Raw genomic sequence first — 21,577 nt, 5'->3', positions numbered from 1 at the left:
AACTTAGAAAAGAAAGCATGACAATGCATGTGTTCTTAATGCCATGTCGATATAAAATATATCATTCTGAAGCGGTAGAGCTTCAGGTGTCGCCAACACTACCCAGGAGGTGGGTCATCTCTCACAGCCACCACTACCTGGGAGTCTGTGGAGCAAAACCTAGGAACCTTGTTCCAGAGTGGGGTACATGATCAAAACTTGGCAGCCAAGTGAATGTGCTACACTCCACCGTATACTCACTGTAATAGGACAAGGGTTATTTTAATCTTTTCAAGAGTCCTGAAAAAATTATGAGAAGACCAAAATAACTTTTGTTTTGTTAGCCAACTCAGTTATGGAGTGTGTCAGGGAGTAACACGAGTGAATCTCGCAATCATTTTTGAACGGTATTCCAACTCAGCTAGGCGTTCTAGGACCTTATGATTGGGTGAGTCTAAAGGCGCCCAATCCTTAGAGCATCTCCAATGCAAAACTCAGAAAAAACTTTAATTGGCTTATGTGTTGAGTCTCAATTGAGATTCTCTTTCTTACGTGGCTAACTTGAGTGTCTCTAATTCAAGTCCTTCTCCAATGCAACACTCTAAAAAACTCTAATAGATACACATGTCACACATACATTTAATAGGAAAAAAGGGTTGAGAAAGAAAGGCTTTCTATTGGTCCAAAAATTAAATTTGATGACTAGGACACTTAAGACTCTCAAAAGAGATCTCAAAAAGAGAGTTTCTAGTTGAGACATCTTAAAACTTAATGCTTCCACATCATCTTAAAAGTCCTAGGTGGCACTTAAGATTGAGTCTTGCATTGGAGATGCTCTTATACTCTTTGCACGTCCCTCTATCACTCTATCAGCATTCCAAGTGGATCTTGGACTGGACCTAATCCGTGTTGTTCAAGGCCACCACAGACTGCCCAATCTGTAAGGTGTGAAGAAGATGGAGGCCCAAGAGTAAAAACACACCTATGCACGCACCTTTATAAAATCTTTTATTCTGAATCGTACTGTTAGCCCCTACTAAATAACACTGCAGTTTGTTTTCCACTAATGTGAGGGTGGCTTATAATAAACCTTACTCAAGTTAAAGAAAAAAATCATTGTGATAATGTGGTGGGATTATACAAACCGGCCTTCTCAATTGTTGATGACTAGGGTATATCCTGTGTCCTACGACACGAACAGTTGAGTCAGTTAAATTTGACGAAATTTTAATCCAATGCTTCTATATGCTCCCCATAGTATTGTTCTAGGCGCTCTTCCCAAACATGTCACCCGACTTTCCATATTTATTATTGTTATATTCTGGACCCCCTAATTTTTTGGTATTCTACTTATTATTTATTTTCTCAAAAAGTATACTCAACCCGCCTCCTGGGGCTCCCACTTGAACCACTACCTGTGAGAGAAACAAGGGTTCTTCTCTCCTCTCACCAGTCACATGGCGAGAGAAACTCTTGTTTGCCTCACAGGCGGTTCAAGTGGTAGTCCAAAGAGGTGGGTCGGGTAGTACTTTTTATTTTCTTTTGTTTCATTTTTTTTAATTATTAATTTTATTGAGAGAGATTTCGATTTCCTTTTTTAACCTTTGCAACTTTTTTTTTTTAAATTAATTATTTTATTTCTAAGGACACAGTTATTTTTTTTAAATAAGTTATTTTATTTTCAATGAGTACTGTATTTTAAATTAGGGAAGGACTTCTAGACAATAATATCCTTTATTAAAAAAAAATTGTTTGTCCCAGTTAGCGTTTTTCCCTTCTATTTTATTATTTACATTTTGTATGCTTTGGAACTTTAAGAGCTCACAACTTTAAAGTATGTCATTAGGAATGAGTATATAGTCTTTTATAAGAGATATTACACTTGGCTTCTGACATATGTGGGATCAAATCACAACTAAAGCTCTTTGTGTTAAGTTTGGACGAACTAGGTGAGAGTATCGAGAAAGACTTAGCACAATATAATTTACAAGTATACCGCAGACACATGTTCCAACAATTCACACAATTTTGCAATATTTACGCATAATATTTTATGGTGGGTTAGTCTAGAACAGTCCTACCTTGTGTCACGACCTTTTAGTTCGGGGAAACTTATGTCGTGACGTTTACTAGGATGACACGTGTAAGCGAATAGACCAGTCGGCTGAGACGGGGTCAGAGCTCTCGTTTTCCATTTGATGGAAGGTGTCGGTTGCATTCAGTTTAAACTAAGACGTAGGCGTCAATTTTTATGAAAAAGTATGTTTGGTTGAAAGATTGATGTTTCTCTGTGGGAATAGACAAAACATGAATTTCGCGTATATAGTATAGGAAGGGGTGGTCTCTTTTCATACTCGTGCCATGTGCATAGATCTCCGACTTCGTTGATGTAGCGTTCGTACATCTTAGAAAGTGTGCACGAAAGTGAGCAAATACTCTAGGGGTGCAACCCCTAGAGCTGGCCTAGCATATGTCAAAGGGGCATATTGCACGGGTTCCCTTGTCACAAGAGATGGCTTGGGGAGTACTTGACGATAGTGTACTGCAGCCTCCCTTTGGGCTAGATGCCTCAATTTCACATGTCGAGCCAGACCATGTCGCATGCTAGCTTATACTACTGAGAGGATTGAACTATTCAAGGAGTCGGACCTTAATGTGCTATGTTGGGCATATGGGAGCTAAAATAGCTTATGCAAGATGGTGTGCTCCTACACCCCAATGACCCCATGTCTGGATGGTAAACTGAGATGCGTATGTGCCAGAAGCTTAGGACCGGATGGCAAGATCCACGTTGTGGCTTAGTGTGTTTGACAATATTGTTGTTATCATTTATAATGGGCGATAGTCTGTAACTCAAGGAAGCTTCGCAGGGGATGGCATGAGCATAGCTCATATGTTGGGACACCAAGGTCTTGTGCCGCATTATTGGCAAGGCCAAGATGACTAAAAGGTCACGAGTGCTTCGAGATGTTGTGGAAGGTTGTCTATATGCATTGACGTTAGGGTTTCAATTTCTGCATTTCAGCCCGTGTGTTTTGAGAGACTGTGCCTGGTTGGACCTAACGGTTCATGACAGTTGGCACAAGTAATATTAGGGTTTTTCTAAGATGAGTTGAATAACTGTTACAACTTCAACCCTAAGAGATCACAAGAAATGAAAGACACATAAAACAAACTGCTCTAAGTAGTTAATCCTGCATTATTCTGAGAGTCTAGCAAATTATCATGGTGGATAGTAAAAGTAAGGATGTATCCACATTATTCTCTTATTTTCAGACAAAAGTAGACCTAAAACATTCACTAAAAGTCACATCTTATACTGTTACCAAATAACAAAAAACCTGCACAATTTCTACAAGAAAGAGTATATAAAACTTAACAGTTTGATCTGAAGGTAATGTTCATCTATCTATGTCGAAGATTGCGAATCTGAGTAGACTGACTGTGTTTTGAGTTTCTAATTAGCAGAAGAAGAGCAGCACATAAATGGCACCCAATGTTTAGATTTTCTCTTCCCTCTAGTCAGTTTAACTGGAAGCCTTGCCGGGGAATCCCATTCTTTTCCTTCGCTACTTTTGGTGATTACTTCCGCTGCAGTTGTTGGATGTGCAGTCTTCTTGGCTGATAGATCGTCGCAATTTTGAGCAGTAGAGACATCAACTTTTCGTGTCGATGTTTTATTACTTTTTATGGGCTTTACTTTCTGTTTGCTTTCACCATTAGCCTCAACTAGGAGAGTTTTTAATGGAGTAAGAGATTTCTCGGAATCCCAATTTGCTGCTTTTTCGATTATCTCTTCATTCCACTTTCTTCCTTGGGATTCATTCACAACTTGAGGTATAGAAGGAAATAACCCAACTTGCGAAAGATCCTGTACTTGTTTCTGGGTTTCAGAAGATGCAGAGTCATCTTCCTTGCTGAGTGGTTCGACCAATGTCATGCACGAAGGTGCCTCAGAGATATTGTTACTGCCAGAAAGATGATCCTCGATAGCACCAATTCTGTTCTCTAACTCGGTCATTTCTACCTTTGGTGTCACATTATCAGATCCAAGTGCACCAATTGCATCTTTTACGGAAATAACCGTTCCATCTGCAACAAATACCAAACACATAAAAGAGTGAATTTTTGGAAAAACTTTTTCTTATGTGGCATGGATTTTCTGTTGTAAGATGTGCATGATGTTGGGACTTTTCTTTTATGAGATAATATTGGGACTTGGGAGGTAAGGGAAATCACACATTATGTTATCGTAGGGCAATATCAATTACAATTTACAAAGGTTAGAACTTATAATGTAAAGTGCTAACAAAATCAAGCAACAATCGAGAGACGGAAATGTCTAATAGAGTCCATCAGATGTTGAAACCCAAGAAATCAGCACTTCAACCGTTTAGAATATCCCTTGTAACTAACAATAGTCTTCCAAATATGCTTAGTTTGGAATTGTTTTTTATGGATAAAAGATATACAACATGGATAGACCTTTTTAATAGACTTTTCGTGTCGAATTCAGCAAAACAAACGGTTTTAGTTATGATATCTTTTTAAGTTTGTTTGCACTTGCGTAGAATCATATTAGTCCATCTAACACCACTCTAAGTGAATTTGATCATATCTAACTTAACAAAGGGTGATCAAGATGTACTAATTATAACTAAGTAAAGATAAAGATCCAAATAATAAAGACAAGGATATATATAGCCGTGATCCGAATTGAGGTTGCAATGTCCAACATCCGATACCGTTTCGGATACCAATACTGGCTCTAGGGTCCATGATATCATGAACCTTTATTTGAAAGTTGCATTCTAAAGGAAAAATGAAGTGCACTTTTTTTAAGCAAATGCTTTTCATAGCAGACGATTTGAATGGTTACCAAATCTGCCTTATTTCGCAGCTGAGAAGTACTTCAATAAAACTCACAGGGATATCAAAGCAACCGTAACATGAGCCAAATATCAGCCATTGACTTGTATTTTCTACTTCTACTAGTTCATAAAGGACAAAGGGGAAAAACGAAAACCATACCTGAAACAGAAACGCGATTTCCATCCACGTTACCAGCTTGGCTAACTGGATCAACAGAGGAATCTGGAGCTGCAATTGCAGAAATATCAGACAGCTGGCTAACATTGCCGTTTTCTTTTTCATTCTGCAACGACTGAGAATTAACATGGGGTTCTCCAATAAAACTTCTGGCACTGTTATCTAAAACTTCGCCAGAACTTAGAAGATGATATTCACCATCAACTGCACAACTTTCGATCAGCCCAACGTTACCGTCATTTAGATTCGCCTTTTCCTTAACGGGTTTAGTAATGCTGCTTTCTGCACAAATTAGCTCCTTCTGTAGCTCAGATTCACCAGAAGAACAATGAACGGTTCTATTGACTTCAAGTTCTTCTGAAGCTTCTTGAAATTCTTCATCTGGACATACTGTTGGCTCAAATAACGGCTCTGTTATATCTGAATTGTTAGCTCCAACTTCTTCAAAAGCGACAGCATGAGCGCTAATAAAATTATCAGTCACATTAATAGTTGTGACATTTGAGGGAGGAAAATTAGAACCTTCACCACCAGCAACTAGCAAATGGGTTTCAGATGATTCATCCTGCTGACAATAAGGAGACTTTTGAACCTCAAGAGCGGAAACAATTCGCTCTTTCCCCGTTTGGCTAAAAGTTAAAACACTGAGTGTACTTTCTGGAAGATCTTCCCCTTTATCTGATTCAAAACTATCGTCAACAAATACCTCCTCAGCCATGATTTTTGACTTGTCCTCTTCATTTTGGAAGTTCTCTTCAAAAACCTTAATACTTTTACGATCAAGTTCAGTATTCTTCTCTTCCCTACACTCAGGGACTAAATCTGCTTTTGGTTTGAAACTTTCGCCATTCTCGCTATCTTCTACATTCATCTCAGAAAATTGTTCTAAATGCATATCGGAATTTTTAGAAAGTACGGGTGAACTTCCATTTACCTCTTTCCCATTACATCCTTCATCGTCACTTAAAGAGACTTCATCATCAGATGACTTCTGTTCTAAACCGTTTGTTTCCTCTACCTTCGATTCACCAGTGGCATCTAAAGAACGTTTACTCCCTGTAAAACAATTCATCTTTTACAATTAGCGTCCTTTCCATCTTCCCCATTACCAATTTTATCAGTCGAATTGAATAACTAATCCATTACTAATTGACTGCCACTCATATTTTTCGTGGGTATGATAAAAATCACAAATCTTGTGCTAGAAAATATATCAACAAATCACTATGTCATAAAACAAACATTTAATCAGTAAAAAGGCTTCCTAACTTGTTCATAACTTGAAATTCAATACTGGGTACTAACCCACCAGATCAAGAATCTTAAAACACCTTTTAAATTTGTGACTCAAAAAGCACTTTACTGAAACTAGGATTCAATAGAACCTAGATTTCTTAATACAGTATATTTAATCCCAAAAGGGCAACTGCATTTAAAATCCAAAAACTTTTCCAATTTAAAAAACATAAGAAAGGGGAAGCTTCTCATTTAAAACACAAAAACCCCTTTTTGAAATGTTCATGTTTTTTGGATGTTTTCATGATTTCTCTTCAAAAGATTGAATCAATAGAAACCCACATTAATAAATCACAAATTAAACAACAATTAAGCTTAAAAATGAACTAATCATCAAACTAAGTATATGAATATAAAAAACACTTACTATCACTTGGAGTAGTTAAACAATCATCAAAATAGATCTCTGAAGTAGTCTCAAAATCCAAGAAATCAGCAATGGCATCTGAAAATTCTTCCTCTACAGATTTATTTGATACTTGTCTACCCATTTTACCATTACCCTTTACATTATTAGTACTTGTTTCTTCAACTAATTGACATTAAAAACAAACTAAAATTAGTTCAAAATCAAATCCTTGTAAAATTGAAGAACAAAAAGAAAAGGGATGGAATCTAAACCTACCCAGATAATGATTTTCATCTGAAAGATATTCATCATCATCAGAAACTGACAAATGGGTATGATTTTCATTTTCAATAAGCTTAAACCCTTGAAGTTTTCCACAAACTTTCTTATGAGATCTTCTATGTTTTGCACTTGGATGAGGGTTTGGGAAAGTCCAACCACATCTATGACAAACAAGATGACCCTCTTTCTGCATTCTGAAATTGTTTCAGAGTCTTATTAGATTAGAACCTCAAACCAGAGAAATCCTAGAGAGATAAAAATGGTGGGTTCTTCTGTGTAGAGTGAGAAATTCAAGAGGAAGAGAGTGTGGGTATATGATGAAGAAGAATAGTAGTATGTGCAAAGCACGTTAATGGGTCCCTATTTGACCCTCCTCCACTAGACGTGTGGTTTCTTCCTATGCTAGCACAATCAAGTCAATGTCATTCATTTTAGATATTTAAGTTTTCCACACGAGTGTTTATCCACCAAATTATTTCTCTTTTTGATCAATTTGTTCTTCTTTTTTTTTAAGGGATCAATTTGTTCTTCATTTGGTTTTAACTAAGAGATAGAGAAATTTAAAATTTTTTGTTGTTTTTTCTTTTTGGGTTCTAATGTTCTATAAAGGGGCAAGAAACTTCTCTAATGAAATATGTACTTTTAATAGACTTTAAAAGATGACTTAGTTTTGTGTATATTCTTGGTTAAAATGACACGTCAAATTTTATGATTCAGCTATATGTCCAAATCTCTATAAGTCGTGTCAGTACTTGTAAGATATGTGTAAATTTGTTCAGTATTTACATATGGATTTGAAGTTTACAAAGATTAATTGTCTTGTTTAATGAGAACTAACATAATAAGTTTTGACAACTTTCTCTGTTTTATAAAGTACATTAAGAGTACTAAAAAGTAAATGGTTTTCTACTTTAACTAAAAAGACACAAATTTCATCAAAAAAAAACTAAAAAGACACAAGATGTTCGAAAGGACGATATTGCAAAACAAAAAATATCTACATTTTTTTTCTATCTGATTAATTTTGGTTTTCTAGCATAATATTTTAGTTTTAAATTCAGACAACTGAACATTTAAATAACGTGGTACCATTTTTATAGGCATATGTTTATTAATCCATTTAAGAGAAAATGTGGAGAAGAGTAAGGCAAGAAAAAGAAATTCACATTTTCTATTCGAAATATTGTTGAGTCATTGATTCAAATTAGTTCATACCTTTATAAAATAGAGAAGAAACACATGAGAATTATAAAAATGATGGATTTTCAACTCAAACACAAATAATATCATACATTGTGAAAACAATCCCAAGAAATCTTGCTAACAACTATTATTATTTGTTTGACAATGTTAGTTGGTACCAAAACCTATAGATGAGTAGTCGGCCTAAAATGTCGAAGAGATGTAGGTGATCGAAGAAATAAACTAATCGAAAGTCCTAGTTAATTAAACCAATCTTCGAAGGCATGTTGAGAATTTATAAGTAAAAAAAATGACTTTGCTCCCCATCACTAATCGGGAAAATGGTCGTTAAATTGTTTAACGTGAGTAATTGCGGGACATTTCAAAATGACAAAAGGGCGATAGCTTTAATTCCCTGTAATGAAACATACAATATAAACTCGTATGATCAAATGTGTGTTCCTTTATGATTACCAAAATGGCATTGACTTTTGGTTTACCTCTTGTTGGCATGATAGTATATTATGGAATATTGGATTTAATCTTGTGAATAATAATAGTTGGCAAAAGATCAAGATATCAAGATCAAATATTTGAGATAAAATAAGAATTGTATGATATCAAGGAATTAGCAACATATTAGGGATTATTAGAATATATTATGTTATCCTTTGTAATCCTATAAATACCTCTAAGAGGTTTGTAATGAGATATACTTTCTTCATCACATTTTAAGTCCTCTTAACTCAATACTTGTATAAAATTGCAAAATTTGTAAATATGTGTAAAGAGAAGTGACAAACGAAATGGATATTGTATTTTTTATGATTGTAAGTTGCAAATTTATACTTTGTTAATCCATAGTCATCTTTTGTATTTTTAACGAGATTTAGACTTTGCCCTTACACAGTACTTGTAATAATCCACATTGCATAGAAGGTCGTCTAGAGTCTGATGTATATGTGTGTATTCAAGCTTACTAAGTGTTGAGACTTTTTGCTTGGGGTCGGGGGAGCCTTTGTGATGCAGGAAGATTTTCATGAGATATTCCAAGTATCTTGGATATCTTAAAATCTAGTTATTTTAGTAGTAAAATATTTTTGTTAGTAGAGAATTATAATTTTTAACAGTTTTATATTTTTAGGAAATTATTTGGTTTTAGATTTTAGTAGTTAATTCCGTTTTGGCCCCCGATTTGTGACCAACTCACCGTTTTGGCCCCCAATTGTGTCCGCCAGTTCGTTTTGACCTTAAAGTGCCAAATTTTTGCCAAATTATCCTTGAGGCCCAAAATGAAATTATTTCTGAAAAAAAAAAAAAAAAAAAAAGCCACTTCACCTATTTCTTTCTCCTCCAATTCACCTTATCTCTCCTCCATCACACCACCTCCTCTCCACCTCACCTTTCTTCTCCGGCAAATAGTTGCCGACCGGAATAAAAATCCTGGCCGGTCACCTGTACATTAAAAAAAAAAAATTTCTCTCTCTTCTTCTTCTCCTTTTTTATCTTCATTCTTTCTCTCTCTTCTTCTTCTTTCTCTCTTTCCCTCTTCTTTTTCCTCTCCCTTCTCTTTCTCTAACACTCTATTTCTCATTCTCTACCAACTGTCCAGCGAAGGGGAGGATCCCCTTCACTGGACGTCTGGAAACCAGACTTTGAAGGCCTGGAAACCAGGCCGTGAAGGTCTCGTTTCCAGACGAATCTGGATCTAGAACTCCAGATCCAGACGAAGGTCTGCAAACCAGACGTCCGGTGAAGGGGATCCTCCCCTCACCTGACAGTTGGTAGAGAGGGAGAGAGTGTGGTAGTGAAAGAGAAGGGAGAGGAAGAAAAGGGAAAGAGAGAGAAGAAGAAGAAGAAGAAGAGAGCGAAAGAAGAGAGCGAAAGAAGAGAGAGAAAGAAGGAGAAGAAGAGGAGAGAGAATTTTTTTTATGTTAAAGGTGACCGGTCAGAATTTTTATTCCGGTCGGCGACTATTTGCTGGAGAAGAAAGGTGAGGTGGTGTGATGGAGGAGAGATAAGGTGAAGTGGAGGAGAAAGAAATAGGTGATGTGGCTTTTGTGTTTTTTTTTTTTCAGAAATAATTCCATTTTGGCCCCGAGGATAATTTGGTAAAAAATTTGGTCTTTTGGGGCCAAAACGATTTGTCAAACACAATTGGGTGCCAAAACAGTGAGTCGTTCACCAATCGGGGGCCAAAACAGAATTAACCCTTTTATTTATTTAAAAGTTGTTATTAGAATTTGATTAGGTTTAGGAAAGTAGTATTTTATTTATTAGAAATTGTTATTTGAGTTTGATTAGGTTAAGGAAACCCTAAGTCTATATATGGGGGGATCTAGAGAGTTGTTTTATTCATTCAAGTTGATCAATATAATTTAGTATTTTAGTTTAATCTTATTAGTTTTGGTTTTACAAGTCTTAAGACGTTGATCTAAAGGCTTTTTCTAGGTTTTTAAAAGTTTTAGACGAAGATCTAATTCTTTTTATTAATTTTCCGCTGCGTCAGTTGGCATCAAGAGCGAGGTTTTTCCTGGCTTAATGGCAGAAGACGAAGTAGAAACAAAAACTTCGACGGTGAACGAGGTAACAATGCTATATGGCCAAAAATTGACGGTTTGAGTTAACTATTCCAAGTGGGGGAGATGATTAACAACCTGAATGTCAATACAAACCCTAGGCAACCTATTAACAAAGAACGTGTTGAGGGATTCACCCACAACCAAGTTGTTAATGGAAATGAAGGCAGAACACAACCACTTCAACAATATGTTGTCAACCAAGAAAACGCAGGTAACTATTATCCTAATCACATATACAGGCGTAAAGATAATGATGAATACAAAGTCAAGACAGCGATACCACTCTTCAATGGCTATTCGCCGATCGAAGAGTTCCTTGATTGGCTACATGAGAGCATCTCCAATGCAAAACTCAATCTTAGAAATTTGGAGTGCCACATAGGATTTTCGGAGTTTTTCTTAACAAACCATCTCCAATGCAAAACTCAAACAAGAACTCAAAGATGATGTGTCAAGGGTGGAATAGAGATATCTCAAGAGGACACTCCAGAAATAGAGTGTCCTCTTGAGATATCTCTAATTGTCCAACTCATCAATATTGAAATTCAACCAATAGAAATCAAGTTTTCGTATATTTCCGAAATAACTAATTATTTTTTTACAAAAATAACCAGCCACATAAGTAAAATAAAAAAGTTTAGAGTTTTGCATTGAAGACATACAAGAATTGAGGATCTCTATTTTCGCCACCTAGGAGTGAGAATCTCAATTGGAACTTGACAAATAGGACTAATAGAGATTTTTTTGAGTTTTGCATTGGAGATGCTCTGAGGTCGAGCGGCAAGTCAATATGTCTACTACGATTCTCAATGAGAAGATAGTTACAATTATTGCTTGTAGACTTAAATGGAGTGTTGCAGATTGGTGGGATCAATTACAACATCTAAGAATGAGACAATGAAAGACACCCATCCAGAGTTGACCATCTATGAAAGAGAACCTGAGAGAGAGGTTCTTACCTCCTAATTATCAACACCACTTGTCCAAGATATACAAAAACTGTAGACAAGGGTTGGTTTCAGTGAGTGAGTACTATGAGGAGTTTTCAAGATTGGTTCAAAGAAACAATATGGAAAACATTGCAGAATATGAAGATGCTGTAGCAAATCGGTTTCTAACCGGATTAAAATTTAGTCTGCGAGAAAAGGTGGGGATAGTTACAGTATGGACTATTCAAGCTGCGCACAACTTAGTCCTAAAAATTGAAGCTCAAGAGCAGGAATATAGAAACTTTGAATTTCGAATGGAAGAACAACCTCGCTTAAATATAAAAAAGGTAAAAACTGTTCCCTTAGAGAATGTTGAACCACCACAAATTGTGACTACAGACAATTCAAATAGTATTACTCATGAAGCAAAATTCAACGTTATTGTGTTCACGGAAAAATCTCATAATATCAATTTACACGATGAGGGATTTGTTTTTAAAGAAGTTGTTCGAAAAATTGAAGTGGTTCAGAAAATTGAGTCAAAGGAAGTTAAATCAAAAGGTGAGAAACTTAACAAGTTAGACATTAGTCCAATTGAAGTTCCTTCATACGAAGATCTGTTCTCAGAATTTTGCGAATCTCAAATTGTTTCACATGGATTGATAAGTAGTTTGATTAGAAAGTCTTAATCGAAGTTCGTAATTTTCAATCATTATACTCATGATCTATACAAGTTTATTTTTGGAGTGAAAAGGGAGTTTGAATCACATCACAAGTCAGAAAATTTTCTGTAACTTAATAAAGTCTCCCGTCCAATCTGATAGTTTGGTGATTCCCATGCACAATTCACGACAAAGTTTTCTCATGGGTGTACCATTCAAGACAACCTTCCAATTAATCTGTAAACTCGAGACAAATTTCTTTGAAGTGGAGGAGACTGATGCAGAGAGATTTTCATGAGATATTCCAAGTATCTTGGATATCTTAAAATCTAGTTATTTTAGTAGTATAATATTTTTTTGTAGAGAATTATTATTTTTAGCAGTTTTATATTTTTAGGAAATCTTTTAGATTTTAGATTTTAGATTCTAGTATTTTATTTATTTAGAAGTTGTTATTAGAATTTGATTAGGTTTAGGAAAGAGTAGTATTTTATTTATTAGAAATTGTTATTTGAGTTTGATTAGGTTAAGGAAACCCTAAGTCTATATGGGGGGATCTAGAGAGTTGTTTTATTCATTCAAGTTGATCAATATAATTTAGTATTTTAGTTTAATCTTATTAGTTTTGGTTTTACAAGTCTTAAGACGGTGATCTAAAGGCTTTTTCTGGGTTCTATAAGTTTTAGACAGAGATCTAATTCTTTTCAGAGATTTCCGCTGCGTCACTTTGCAAGGAACACAAACTTGTACGTTAGGCTTGGGTCATTTCAATACTTTCTTAACTGAGCATTAAAAGGAGGTCTAAAAATGAAGCTAGTCAAATGTAGGGACCAAACGGGCAAGGTAGTCATATTTCGTCCCAATTCTTGTCCTTCTTGTACTAGTGGTCCCAACCCGGCCCGTGCGGGTTGGATAAATATCCATCGGATTAAGAAGTAAGTCATCTTCTTCCTTCTCTCAATCTGTAAAACCCTTTTACTCCAGTTTCTTTACACTTTAAATTTCATACTGAAAATGCAGTTCCCCAAATCAAATAATTCACAAATTCCTTCAAACCAAGAAAAACCCACAAATTTCAATCTTCCCCAAACCTTCATTAACATTCAGAACAATGTCTCTGGGTTTTTCCAAAACCTCTCAAAAACCCTTCAACAAAACCACCACCAACAACAACAACAGCAAAATCAATTTACTCTTCCTTTCTTGAACTCCACCCCATCTACCGAAAAACCCCACTTTCAATTTTCCATAGGCAATCTCTTTAACCAAGCAAAACAAAACTTAGAAAAGGGTATTTCTAGTTTTGTTTCTCATTCACCTTCAAGAGGAAAAGACCCAGTTTGGGCTCGAATTTCTACTCAAAATCAAACCCAGAATGACTCTGTTCATCTTTTTGACCTAGCAATGTCGACTGAAGCAATTGAAGAACGTCTTGCTGGTGTTCCCGTTTATGCTTTAAGTAACTCAGCTGAAGAATTTGTGTTGATTTCTGGTGTTAAAACTGGGAAATCTTTAGGGTTATTTTGTTTCAAGAAGGAAGATGCTGAATCCCTTCTTGAACAGATGAAATCAATGGACCCTGGAATGCGTCGTGGATCTAAAGTTGTTGCTGTTGCTCTAAACAAGGTGGGGCTTTTGAACTTTTCTGACTACTTACTGCTTTTTTATGCTAATTTGTTGTTTGGGTATGGGTTAACTTTGAAGATTATAATCTAATGGGGAATGGGTATTATCAGGTTTTTCAGCTGAAGCTTGAAGGAGTTGCCTTTAGGTTCATACCTGATTCTTCTCAAATCAAGAACGCAGTTAAGGTGGGTCTGCTCTCGGCTTCAGTATAACATTCATGGCTTGGCTAAATTATGTGAAAGTAATTCGGAAAATGGGAGAAAGATAGTAGTACCAACGGGCAACGACTGTTAGTAAACATGAATGCTTGTGTGGTTTCATGGTAGCTAGTATAAATATCGGTTTTAATAGCAAAGGACTTTGTAGCCGAGCTAGTCATTGTCTCGTGATGTTGCGAACCCGACTTCGTAGGATTCTGCCATCTTTCATATAGAAGACACCAGATGTCTGGAATTCGAGCCATCACAGTTCGAGCTCAAGAATCGTAGTTTAAAGACCTAGAAAATCTAGTGACAGTTCACAATTGAGAGTTGCTGCTATACTTAGTCGATTATATTAAATGTCTTAAAATGTATATCAATCTTTTCAAATTTTTGGGAGGAAATCCTCTACTGCCTTTCTTATCCTGGAAGGAGCCATACTGCCGGTTTTCTAACTGTACTTGCTAATCCTATTTAGTGGAAACCACATAACATTTGAAGTTATGGAATGCTATATATATTTTTTCTTCAATTGCACATGAATCAAGTCTGGTACTGTAGCAGTATTAATCTTTTCATGTTTTGTCGCAGGAGAACCGAAGGGCTGGGGTCCCTGATGATGGATTCTCTGGCGTTCCAGTTTTTCAGGTTCTAATCTTTATCATTCAGTCCACGTTTTGCGGATACTTTCTTTATTTTTCTTGGTTTGATTGTTAGCTAATTGTCAACCTTGGTTTGTTCGAAACTTTCAGTTTATCAAGCATATTTATGTGTATGACATTCAACTAAAATGAATCCTACATTACATGCCATGAACTAATCTAGAGGAGATTTCCATGGTTTGGCAAATGCCTCATACCCGAATTTAGGGGTGGAAACTGGGGTGGCGAGGATTCTAGAATTACTAGGAGAGGGTTGTGAGAGGCGGGTGGCTCGTTCAAATATATATATATATATATATATATATATATAGCTCACATATACGATATCACTATTTGATACATGTTAAACGATAACCAGGTGAGTCAAAAATTAACTAGGGAATTAGATCTGTAGCTGGGTGATGTGAACTCGTTGATTGAAGCTTCAACTGAGGCTTACCATCTTCAAAAAAACAGATAAAACACACCCCAGGATCCTCTAAATTATAGTCAAACTTATACCCATTAATTAGAAAGGTGGACGTGAAAATAAAAAAATAGAGCCTTTTGGAAGATGAGGTGTGAAAGGTAACACCATTGAGAAATGTGGGTGTCAGAAGAGCTGCCAGGGATGCAACAGAGATGGTGGAGAGTGGAGAGTCTACATTATTTGGTTAAAAGCGGAGCTGGCAAAGAATCTAAACTTATTGGGGTGATGGGGAGGGTGCGAGGCCCAAATTATGTAGATGTATAAGTTCCTTTTTACTAATAAGGGCTTGTTGTTAGATCTTTTTACTTATTGGGGTGGGGGTTATCCGTTCGGACCTTTTATTAGATCTTCAAAGTTCTTAAGATCTTTGAAGTTCATTGTTATTGATTTAGAGCTTTTTTTAAGAACATTAAAAATCGGCGTTATTGGGCTAGAACATTTTGTAAGAACTTTAAAAGTTAGCGTTATTGGTTCAAAACCTTTTTTAAGATTTTTGAAAGTCAGCGTTATTAGTTTAGCAGCTTTTTTAAGAACTTTTATGGGACGTGTTATTCGCTTTTTACGGGTCATTCAAATCTTTTAGCCGAAAATCTGCCTCGGATCTTTTGGAGACGCTTTTACTTGTATTTTTGCCTAATTAAAACTTTGAAGTGCTAATTAATTTGGGTGTGAATAGAAATTCTAGGGTTGAAACAACCAAAACCATATTTCTCCATATTATAAAAACAAAACTACATCTTCTCAAAAATCCACGTACATCTCACACTTCTCTCCTCACATCTCTTTGTCCCTCTTTTCAAGCTACAAAGAACATGTATTCTCTATTGCCATACTTTTTTATGTTTAATAGGTTAGGTTTATTTTATTATTAGGTTCATCATCTTAGACTAGACTAGAGAGAAAAACAAAAAAACACATCTTTCTCTGTATACTCTATAGAGATGATGAGATATCAATCTTTAATAAAGTGAGTGACTTTATTTTAATAAAGTCGGAAACAATAGAGATAGAGTGAGTCTATTTTGATTCGATTTTGAAGCGAGTCTAGAGAGATAAAGTGAGTGTAGAGAGATAATGATGTACCTCCACCCATTAAACCCCTCCCTCTTTCTCTGTGTAAAAGCGGTTAGGTTAAGTTAGGTGTGCGTTGATTGCCAGAGGGATGTAATAGTGAGGGAAGAACAAAAGTCTATGAAAAAAAGTAGGTTAGGTTTTTTTTTCTACTGTCTTTCTTGACAAGAAAGGTAGATTAGGTAGGTATTTAATTACTACTTACTATTGCAAAAATGAGAGGTTATATTATGTTCGAATTGATTGCTTGATATTTGTTTCATACTTAGTATGAGAATATTTTTATGATCGACGTAGATATAAATGTTGTACACTTTCAATTTGTTCTGATTAGATGAATTCAGAGAAAAAAAATATATGAAATGGAATTCAACTGAGAATGAGATTCTACTTCAACTTGTTGTTGAAGCCGTGAATAGTGGTATACGCGGTAAAGATGGTTCGCTTTCAAAGAACTATTATGAACAAGTTGTTATTTCAACTCTAAATAAAAAATGCAACGAGAATAAAACATCGGAACATCTAAGTAGTAAAATTAAGAAATGGAAAAGCAAATATAAACAAATTAGAGACTTAATGGCTTCCTGCTCCGGGTTTGGTTGGGATGCAAGTACCGGTAAGATCACCGCTCCACAAGAAGTTTGGGATGATTATTTTAAGGTAAACAACAAATTTAGTTCATAAATAGAAAAGATATTTCCTGTTTAAATATTTTCAAGTAGTTTATTGCAGAAACACCCTGATGCTAACGATTACCAGAATGGAAAATTTCCAGAATACAACGATTGGTTCACAATTTTTGATGGGTCTTATGCTGTTGGAGATAATGCATGTGAAGCATCAACGGAAGGTTTACAAGGAATTAATGTAGACAATTTTGATGTCGACTTTGGACCCTTTTCCAAGTGAAACTCATTATGAGGGATCTACAAGTATTGTCGCTCGCGGTTAGAGGGCCGTTAGATTCGTCACAGTTAGTCCCGCCTATGACGAACCTAACGACCCTCTAACTGCGAACGACAATACTTGTAGATCCCACATAGTTAGTCTCACTTGGAAAAAGGTCCTAGTCGACATCAAAATTGTCTACATTAATTCCTTGTAAACATTCGGTTGATGCTTCACATGCATTATCTCCAACAACATAAGACCATCAAAAGTTGTGAACCAATCGTTGTATTCTAGAAATTTTCCATTCTGGTAATCCTTAGCATCAGGGTGTTTCTGCAATAAACTACTTGAATCAATATTTAAATAGGAATATCTTTTCTATTTATGAACAAAATTTGTTGTTTACCTTAAAATAATCATTCCAAACTTCTTGTGGAGCGGTGATCTTACTGGTACATGCATCCCAACCAAACCGGGAGCAGGAAGCCATTAAGTCTCTAATTTGTTTATACTTGCTTTTTCATTTCTTAATTTTACCACTTACTTGTTCCGATGTTTTGTTCCCGTTGCATTTTTTTATTTAGAGTTGGAATAACAACTTGTTTATAGTAGTTCTTTGAAAGCGAACCATTTTTACCGCATTTACCACTATTCACGGCTTCAACAACAAGTTGAAGTGGAAACTCATTCTCAGTTGAATTCCATTTCATATATTTTTTTTTTTCCTTTGAATTCATCTAACCAAAACAAATTGAAAGTGTACAACATTTATATCCACATTGATCATAAAAATATTCTGATACTAAGTATGAAGCAATCAATTCGAACATAATATAACCTCTCCTTTTTGCAGTAGTAATTAAATACCTACCGTTCTTGTCAACAAAGACAGTAGAAAAAAAACCTAACCTACTGTTCCCTCACTATTAAACACCTCTGGTAATCCACGTACACCTAACTTAACCTAACCGCTTTTACACAAAGAAAGAGGGAGGGGTTTAATGGGTATGAGGTACATCATTATCTCTCTACACTCACTTTATCTCTCTAGGATCACTTTATCTCTCTAGCGTCACTTCAAAATAGACTCACTCACTCTATCTCTATTGTCTCTGACTTTATTAATATAAAGTCACTCACTTTATTAAAGATTGATATCTAATCATCTCTAGAGAGTATACAGAGAAAGATGTGTTTTTTTTGTTTTCTCTCTCTAGTCTAGGATGATGAACCTAATAATAAAATAAACCTAACCTATTAAACATAAAAAAGTATGGCAATAGAGAATACCTGTTCTTTGTAGCTTGAAGAGACGGAGAAAGAGATGTGAGGAGAGAAGTGTGAGATGTATGTGGATTTTTGAGAAGATGTAGTTTTGTTTTTATAATATGGAGAAATATGGTTTTGGTTGTTTCAACCCTAGAATTTTTATGCACACCCAAATTAATTAGCACTTCAAAGTTCCACCTAAATAGGTGGATCTTTTGATTAGGCAAAAATACAAGCAAAAGCCTCTCCAAAAGATCCGAGGCAGTTTTTCGGCTAAAAGATCTGAATGACCCGTAAAAAACTAATAACACGTCCCATAAGAGTTCATAAAAAAAGGTTCTAAATGGCTAAACCAATAACGCTGACTTTTATAGATCTTAAAAAATGTTCTGAATCAATAACGCTAACTTTTAAAATTCTTAAAAAATGTTATAAACCAATAACGCCGATTTTTAATGTTCTTAAAAGAAGCTCCAAAGTCCAAACCAATAACAATGAACTTTGAAGATCTAATAAAAGGTCCGAACGAATAACCCCACCCCAATAAGTAAAAAGATCTAATAAAAGGAGTTCCCATTCTGAGACAGTCCTAAGAACGAGAGCATCCGATACGTATGCGCTACCTACTTTTTCAGAATCTGTTCTTCATACTACTTATCAGTTTGAGTTGTGGAAGATATGACTTATAGTAAAGGTGTCTCCAATAGGCAACTAGCAATCTGTAGAAATGCCACATGTTTGTTTCGTGAAACTCTAATTGGGAAACTTACGTTCTGGGACTTCTTTTCAAGTTCTGATGACACTGTAGTAAGGTGAAGGACAATGTTGAAAGTTACAATGTGTTGGAAATAGGGGAAAATGTTTACCAGTTACTGGTACAGGGGGAACACGATTTTATGGCAGTTTGATTATTATGCTTGGAAAGCTAATATTTTCTTACTAATTCAGTTTGTTTGATTGTTTAACATGATCATTTTGTTGTTATACCATAACTTCAATTAATTTTTGTCTCCGTGTCTTAAGCTTCTAATCAAATTTATCTTTCTTCTTTGAATTCAGTCTCAGAGTTTGATATTACGGAGCGAGAATAAGAGATATCGACCACTTTTCTTCAAAAAGGTTGTTCCTAAAAAACTAATTACTTTGTTTTAAAGAATTTTGTTTGTAACACTTCAGTTTTGTTTTGAACGATGAATGAACTTCACCGAGAACGATAAGATAATAAGAGGACAAAAAAAGACATGGGGTGTGGAGACATAAATTCTCTTCTCCGTTGTTGCTGATATAGCATCCCAGATATCGGTGAAGTCCTTAAAAGACAAATTTAAATCATGCCTCTTCGGCTGTTCCAATTGAACCAAGGTACTTTAATCTAGCTTGTACCTAGAAATAGACGACTTTTTATCTCTAAAGAGCCAAGTCATCACTTGTGACATTGTTCTCTGTAGTTTCCATACCCTCGCAGGAAGCTTCATTTCCGGCCATCCTTCCAGTTTAGTAACACCCCATACCTCCTCTCAGCAGTCTCTCTATGGTTGGAAGCTTGTTTATTTATTTGGCGAAATGTGAAAAAATATACTTCTGTGACTTTGTTTGGATATCTACTTTTCCCAGGAGGATCTGGATAAGTCGTTATCTAGAGCTGCACTTCAGCAAAAGCAGTTGAATCCTGCCTTGAAAGGAGATGTTCAGGTTCAATGATGCTCCACACTTCTGTTTCTATAATATACGACAAAGCAAAAGAGCTTATCTAACACTTGCTCACATCTTATTGTAGGTTTTTGTTCTTGAGGAAATAATACAAGGGATGAAGGTAAACCTATTTTTAAAACGAGAATGCTAGACAAACACCCCAAAACCCGACAAAGTATCAAAATGATCATTTGTCGCTCTGTGGGTTGTGGATCTACTGTTTCACTTTCGGTTCAGATATCAGTGATTTTTTAAGGCCAGCGCTTTGGGGAAAGCTAAATAGTTTCCGGGGTGTGAAATTTTAAAGGGAATATGCAAAATTTTGAAAATTTTCCGGGGAAACATATTTTATGGGGAATATTTTCTAACTTCTACACCTCATCGTCTTCACCGGCGAAGGTCGCCGGCCGTCCAATTTCCGGCCGGCGACCTTCAACCATAAATTTTTTTTTTCTTCTCCTCTCTCTCTAGATCAGATCTAGAGAGAGAGTGGAGACCCCATTAAAGGTCCGAGCAGACCTTCAATGGGTCTGTTCCAGACCTCCATTGGAGGTCCGAACAGACCCATTGAAGGTCTGCTCGGACCTCCAATGGAGGTCTCCACTCTCTCTAGATCTGATCTAGAGAGAGAGGAGAAGGAATTTTTTTTTTCTTTTTTATGGTTGAAGGTCGCCGGCCGGAAATTGGCCGGCCGGCGACCTTCACCGGTGAAGACGATGAGGTGGCAGAGAGAGAGAAGTGAGGTGGAGAGAGAGAGAGAGCTGAGGTGGAGAAGTTATTTTGCTTTCCCCCTAAATAAAATTGTCAAACAAAATTGACCAAGTCTTCACACCCCGGAAACTATTTTGCTTTCCCCAAAGCGCTGGCCTTTTTTAACCGCCATCTAGCAACTTTGGGCACTTTGGGTTTTGTTGGGTTTTTCATTTTTGTAAACTCCATTTCTTGCTTCCATGGAAAAATCTGAAGCTGACTTCGAATAATTTTGCAGGAGAGTACTACTTCACGGTGGGACGATGTTGTTTTCATCCCTCCTGGTTTGGATGTTTCAACCGATCTTCCTCGGCAGGAGAAGCTAACGGCAATGGGGTAAAACCCATCATACGCTTACTATTGTTCTTCGTATTTAAGCCCTAACCACTCTGAAACTATCATTTTGTACAAAGATTTCTTTTTTATTTTCGTCTTCATGTTTTCTTCTCTGTTGGGTGGTGTTGCATATGCAAAGGAAAAAAGTTAGAGAAGTGTTTGTTATAAATCTATTAGACTTCATATTACTTGATATGTACTCAACATGAGTTCATTTTGACTTGTTGGGAAATTTTTTACACTTAGAGAACCAAGATCAGTTGTTTATTTGAATTTGTTGGCAACTTTCTTTTATAAAGTG

General features: G+C 36.0%; 2 protein-coding genes across 3 annotated transcripts; one reads left to right on the top strand and one right to left on the bottom strand.

The window, feature by feature from the left end:
• Positions 1–3,215: 3,215 nt before the first annotated feature.
• LOC147539430 (uncharacterized) lies at positions 3,216–7,534 on the bottom strand. Its single transcript, XM_086642010.1, has 4 exons — positions 6,950–7,534; positions 6,692–6,856; positions 5,011–6,084; positions 3,216–4,071 (listed from the first exon to the last, which is right to left on the bottom strand). Exons 1-4 carry the CDS (start codon positions 7,146–7,148, stop codon positions 3,437–3,439), a joined length of 2,073 nt encoding a protein of 690 aa, XP_086498136.1. The 5' UTR covers positions 7,149–7,534; the 3' UTR covers positions 3,216–3,436.
• Positions 7,535–13,188: 5,654 nt separating this feature from the next.
• Positions 13,189–21,523, top strand: TIC22-III (Tic22-like family protein). 2 transcript variants are annotated; one of them, XR_015226104.1, is made up of 8 exons: positions 13,255–13,936; positions 14,047–14,121; positions 14,728–14,784; positions 19,558–19,860; positions 19,947–19,990; positions 20,113–20,190; positions 20,276–20,311; positions 21,179–21,523. XR_015226104.1 is itself a non-coding variant. In XM_086643853.1 (7 exons), the coding sequence occupies exons 1-7, from the start codon at positions 13,325–13,327 to the stop codon at positions 21,278–21,280; spliced, it is 1,020 nt and encodes a 339-aa protein (XP_086499979.1). In that variant the 5' UTR covers positions 13,189–13,324; the 3' UTR covers positions 21,281–21,523. The 2 variants fall into 2 exon arrangements, 1 of the variants encoding a protein (XP_086499979.1); XM_086643853.1 differs by lacking the exon at positions 19,947–19,990 and having other exon boundaries at positions 13,189–13,936; positions 19,558–19,617.
• Positions 21,524–21,577: the final 54 nt, after the last annotated feature.

This window comes from Eschscholzia californica, unplaced genomic scaffold (assembly GCF_041429995.1).
Source record: "Eschscholzia californica isolate CP2 unplaced genomic scaffold, dmEscCali1.0.p SCAF_5, whole genome shotgun sequence".
In the NCBI taxonomy this organism is placed as follows: Eukaryota; Viridiplantae; Streptophyta; class Magnoliopsida; order Ranunculales; family Papaveraceae; genus Eschscholzia; species Eschscholzia californica.
The sequence above is the reverse complement of the archived record's forward strand: the minus strand, read 5'-3'. Positions and strand labels throughout refer to the sequence as shown.

Bases quoted from the DNA above. Each gene is read 5' to 3' on its own strand.
- LOC147539430 (XM_086642010.1), bottom strand. From the start codon at position 7,148: ATGCAGAAAGAGGGTCATCTTGTTTGTCATAGATGTGGTTGGACTTTC. The intron at 6,857-6,949 runs GTAGGTTTAGAT...AATGTCAATTAG, and splicing joins AGATGAAAATCATTATCTGG to TTGAAGAAACAAGTACTAAT. The intron at 6,085-6,691 runs GTAAGTGTTTTT...ATTGTTTTACAG, and splicing joins TTTAACTACTCCAAGTGATA to GGAGTAAACGTTCTTTAGAT.
- TIC22-III (XM_086643853.1), top strand. From the start codon at position 13,325: ATGCAGTTCCCCAAATCAAATAATTCACAAATTCCTTCAAACCAAGAA. The intron at 14,122-14,727 runs GTGGGTCTGCTC...GTTTTGTCGCAG, and splicing joins AAATCAAGAACGCAGTTAAG to GAGAACCGAAGGGCTGGGGT. The intron at 20,312-21,178 runs GTAAACCTATTT...ATAATTTTGCAG, and splicing joins AAATAATACAAGGGATGAAG to GAGAGTACTACTTCACGGTG.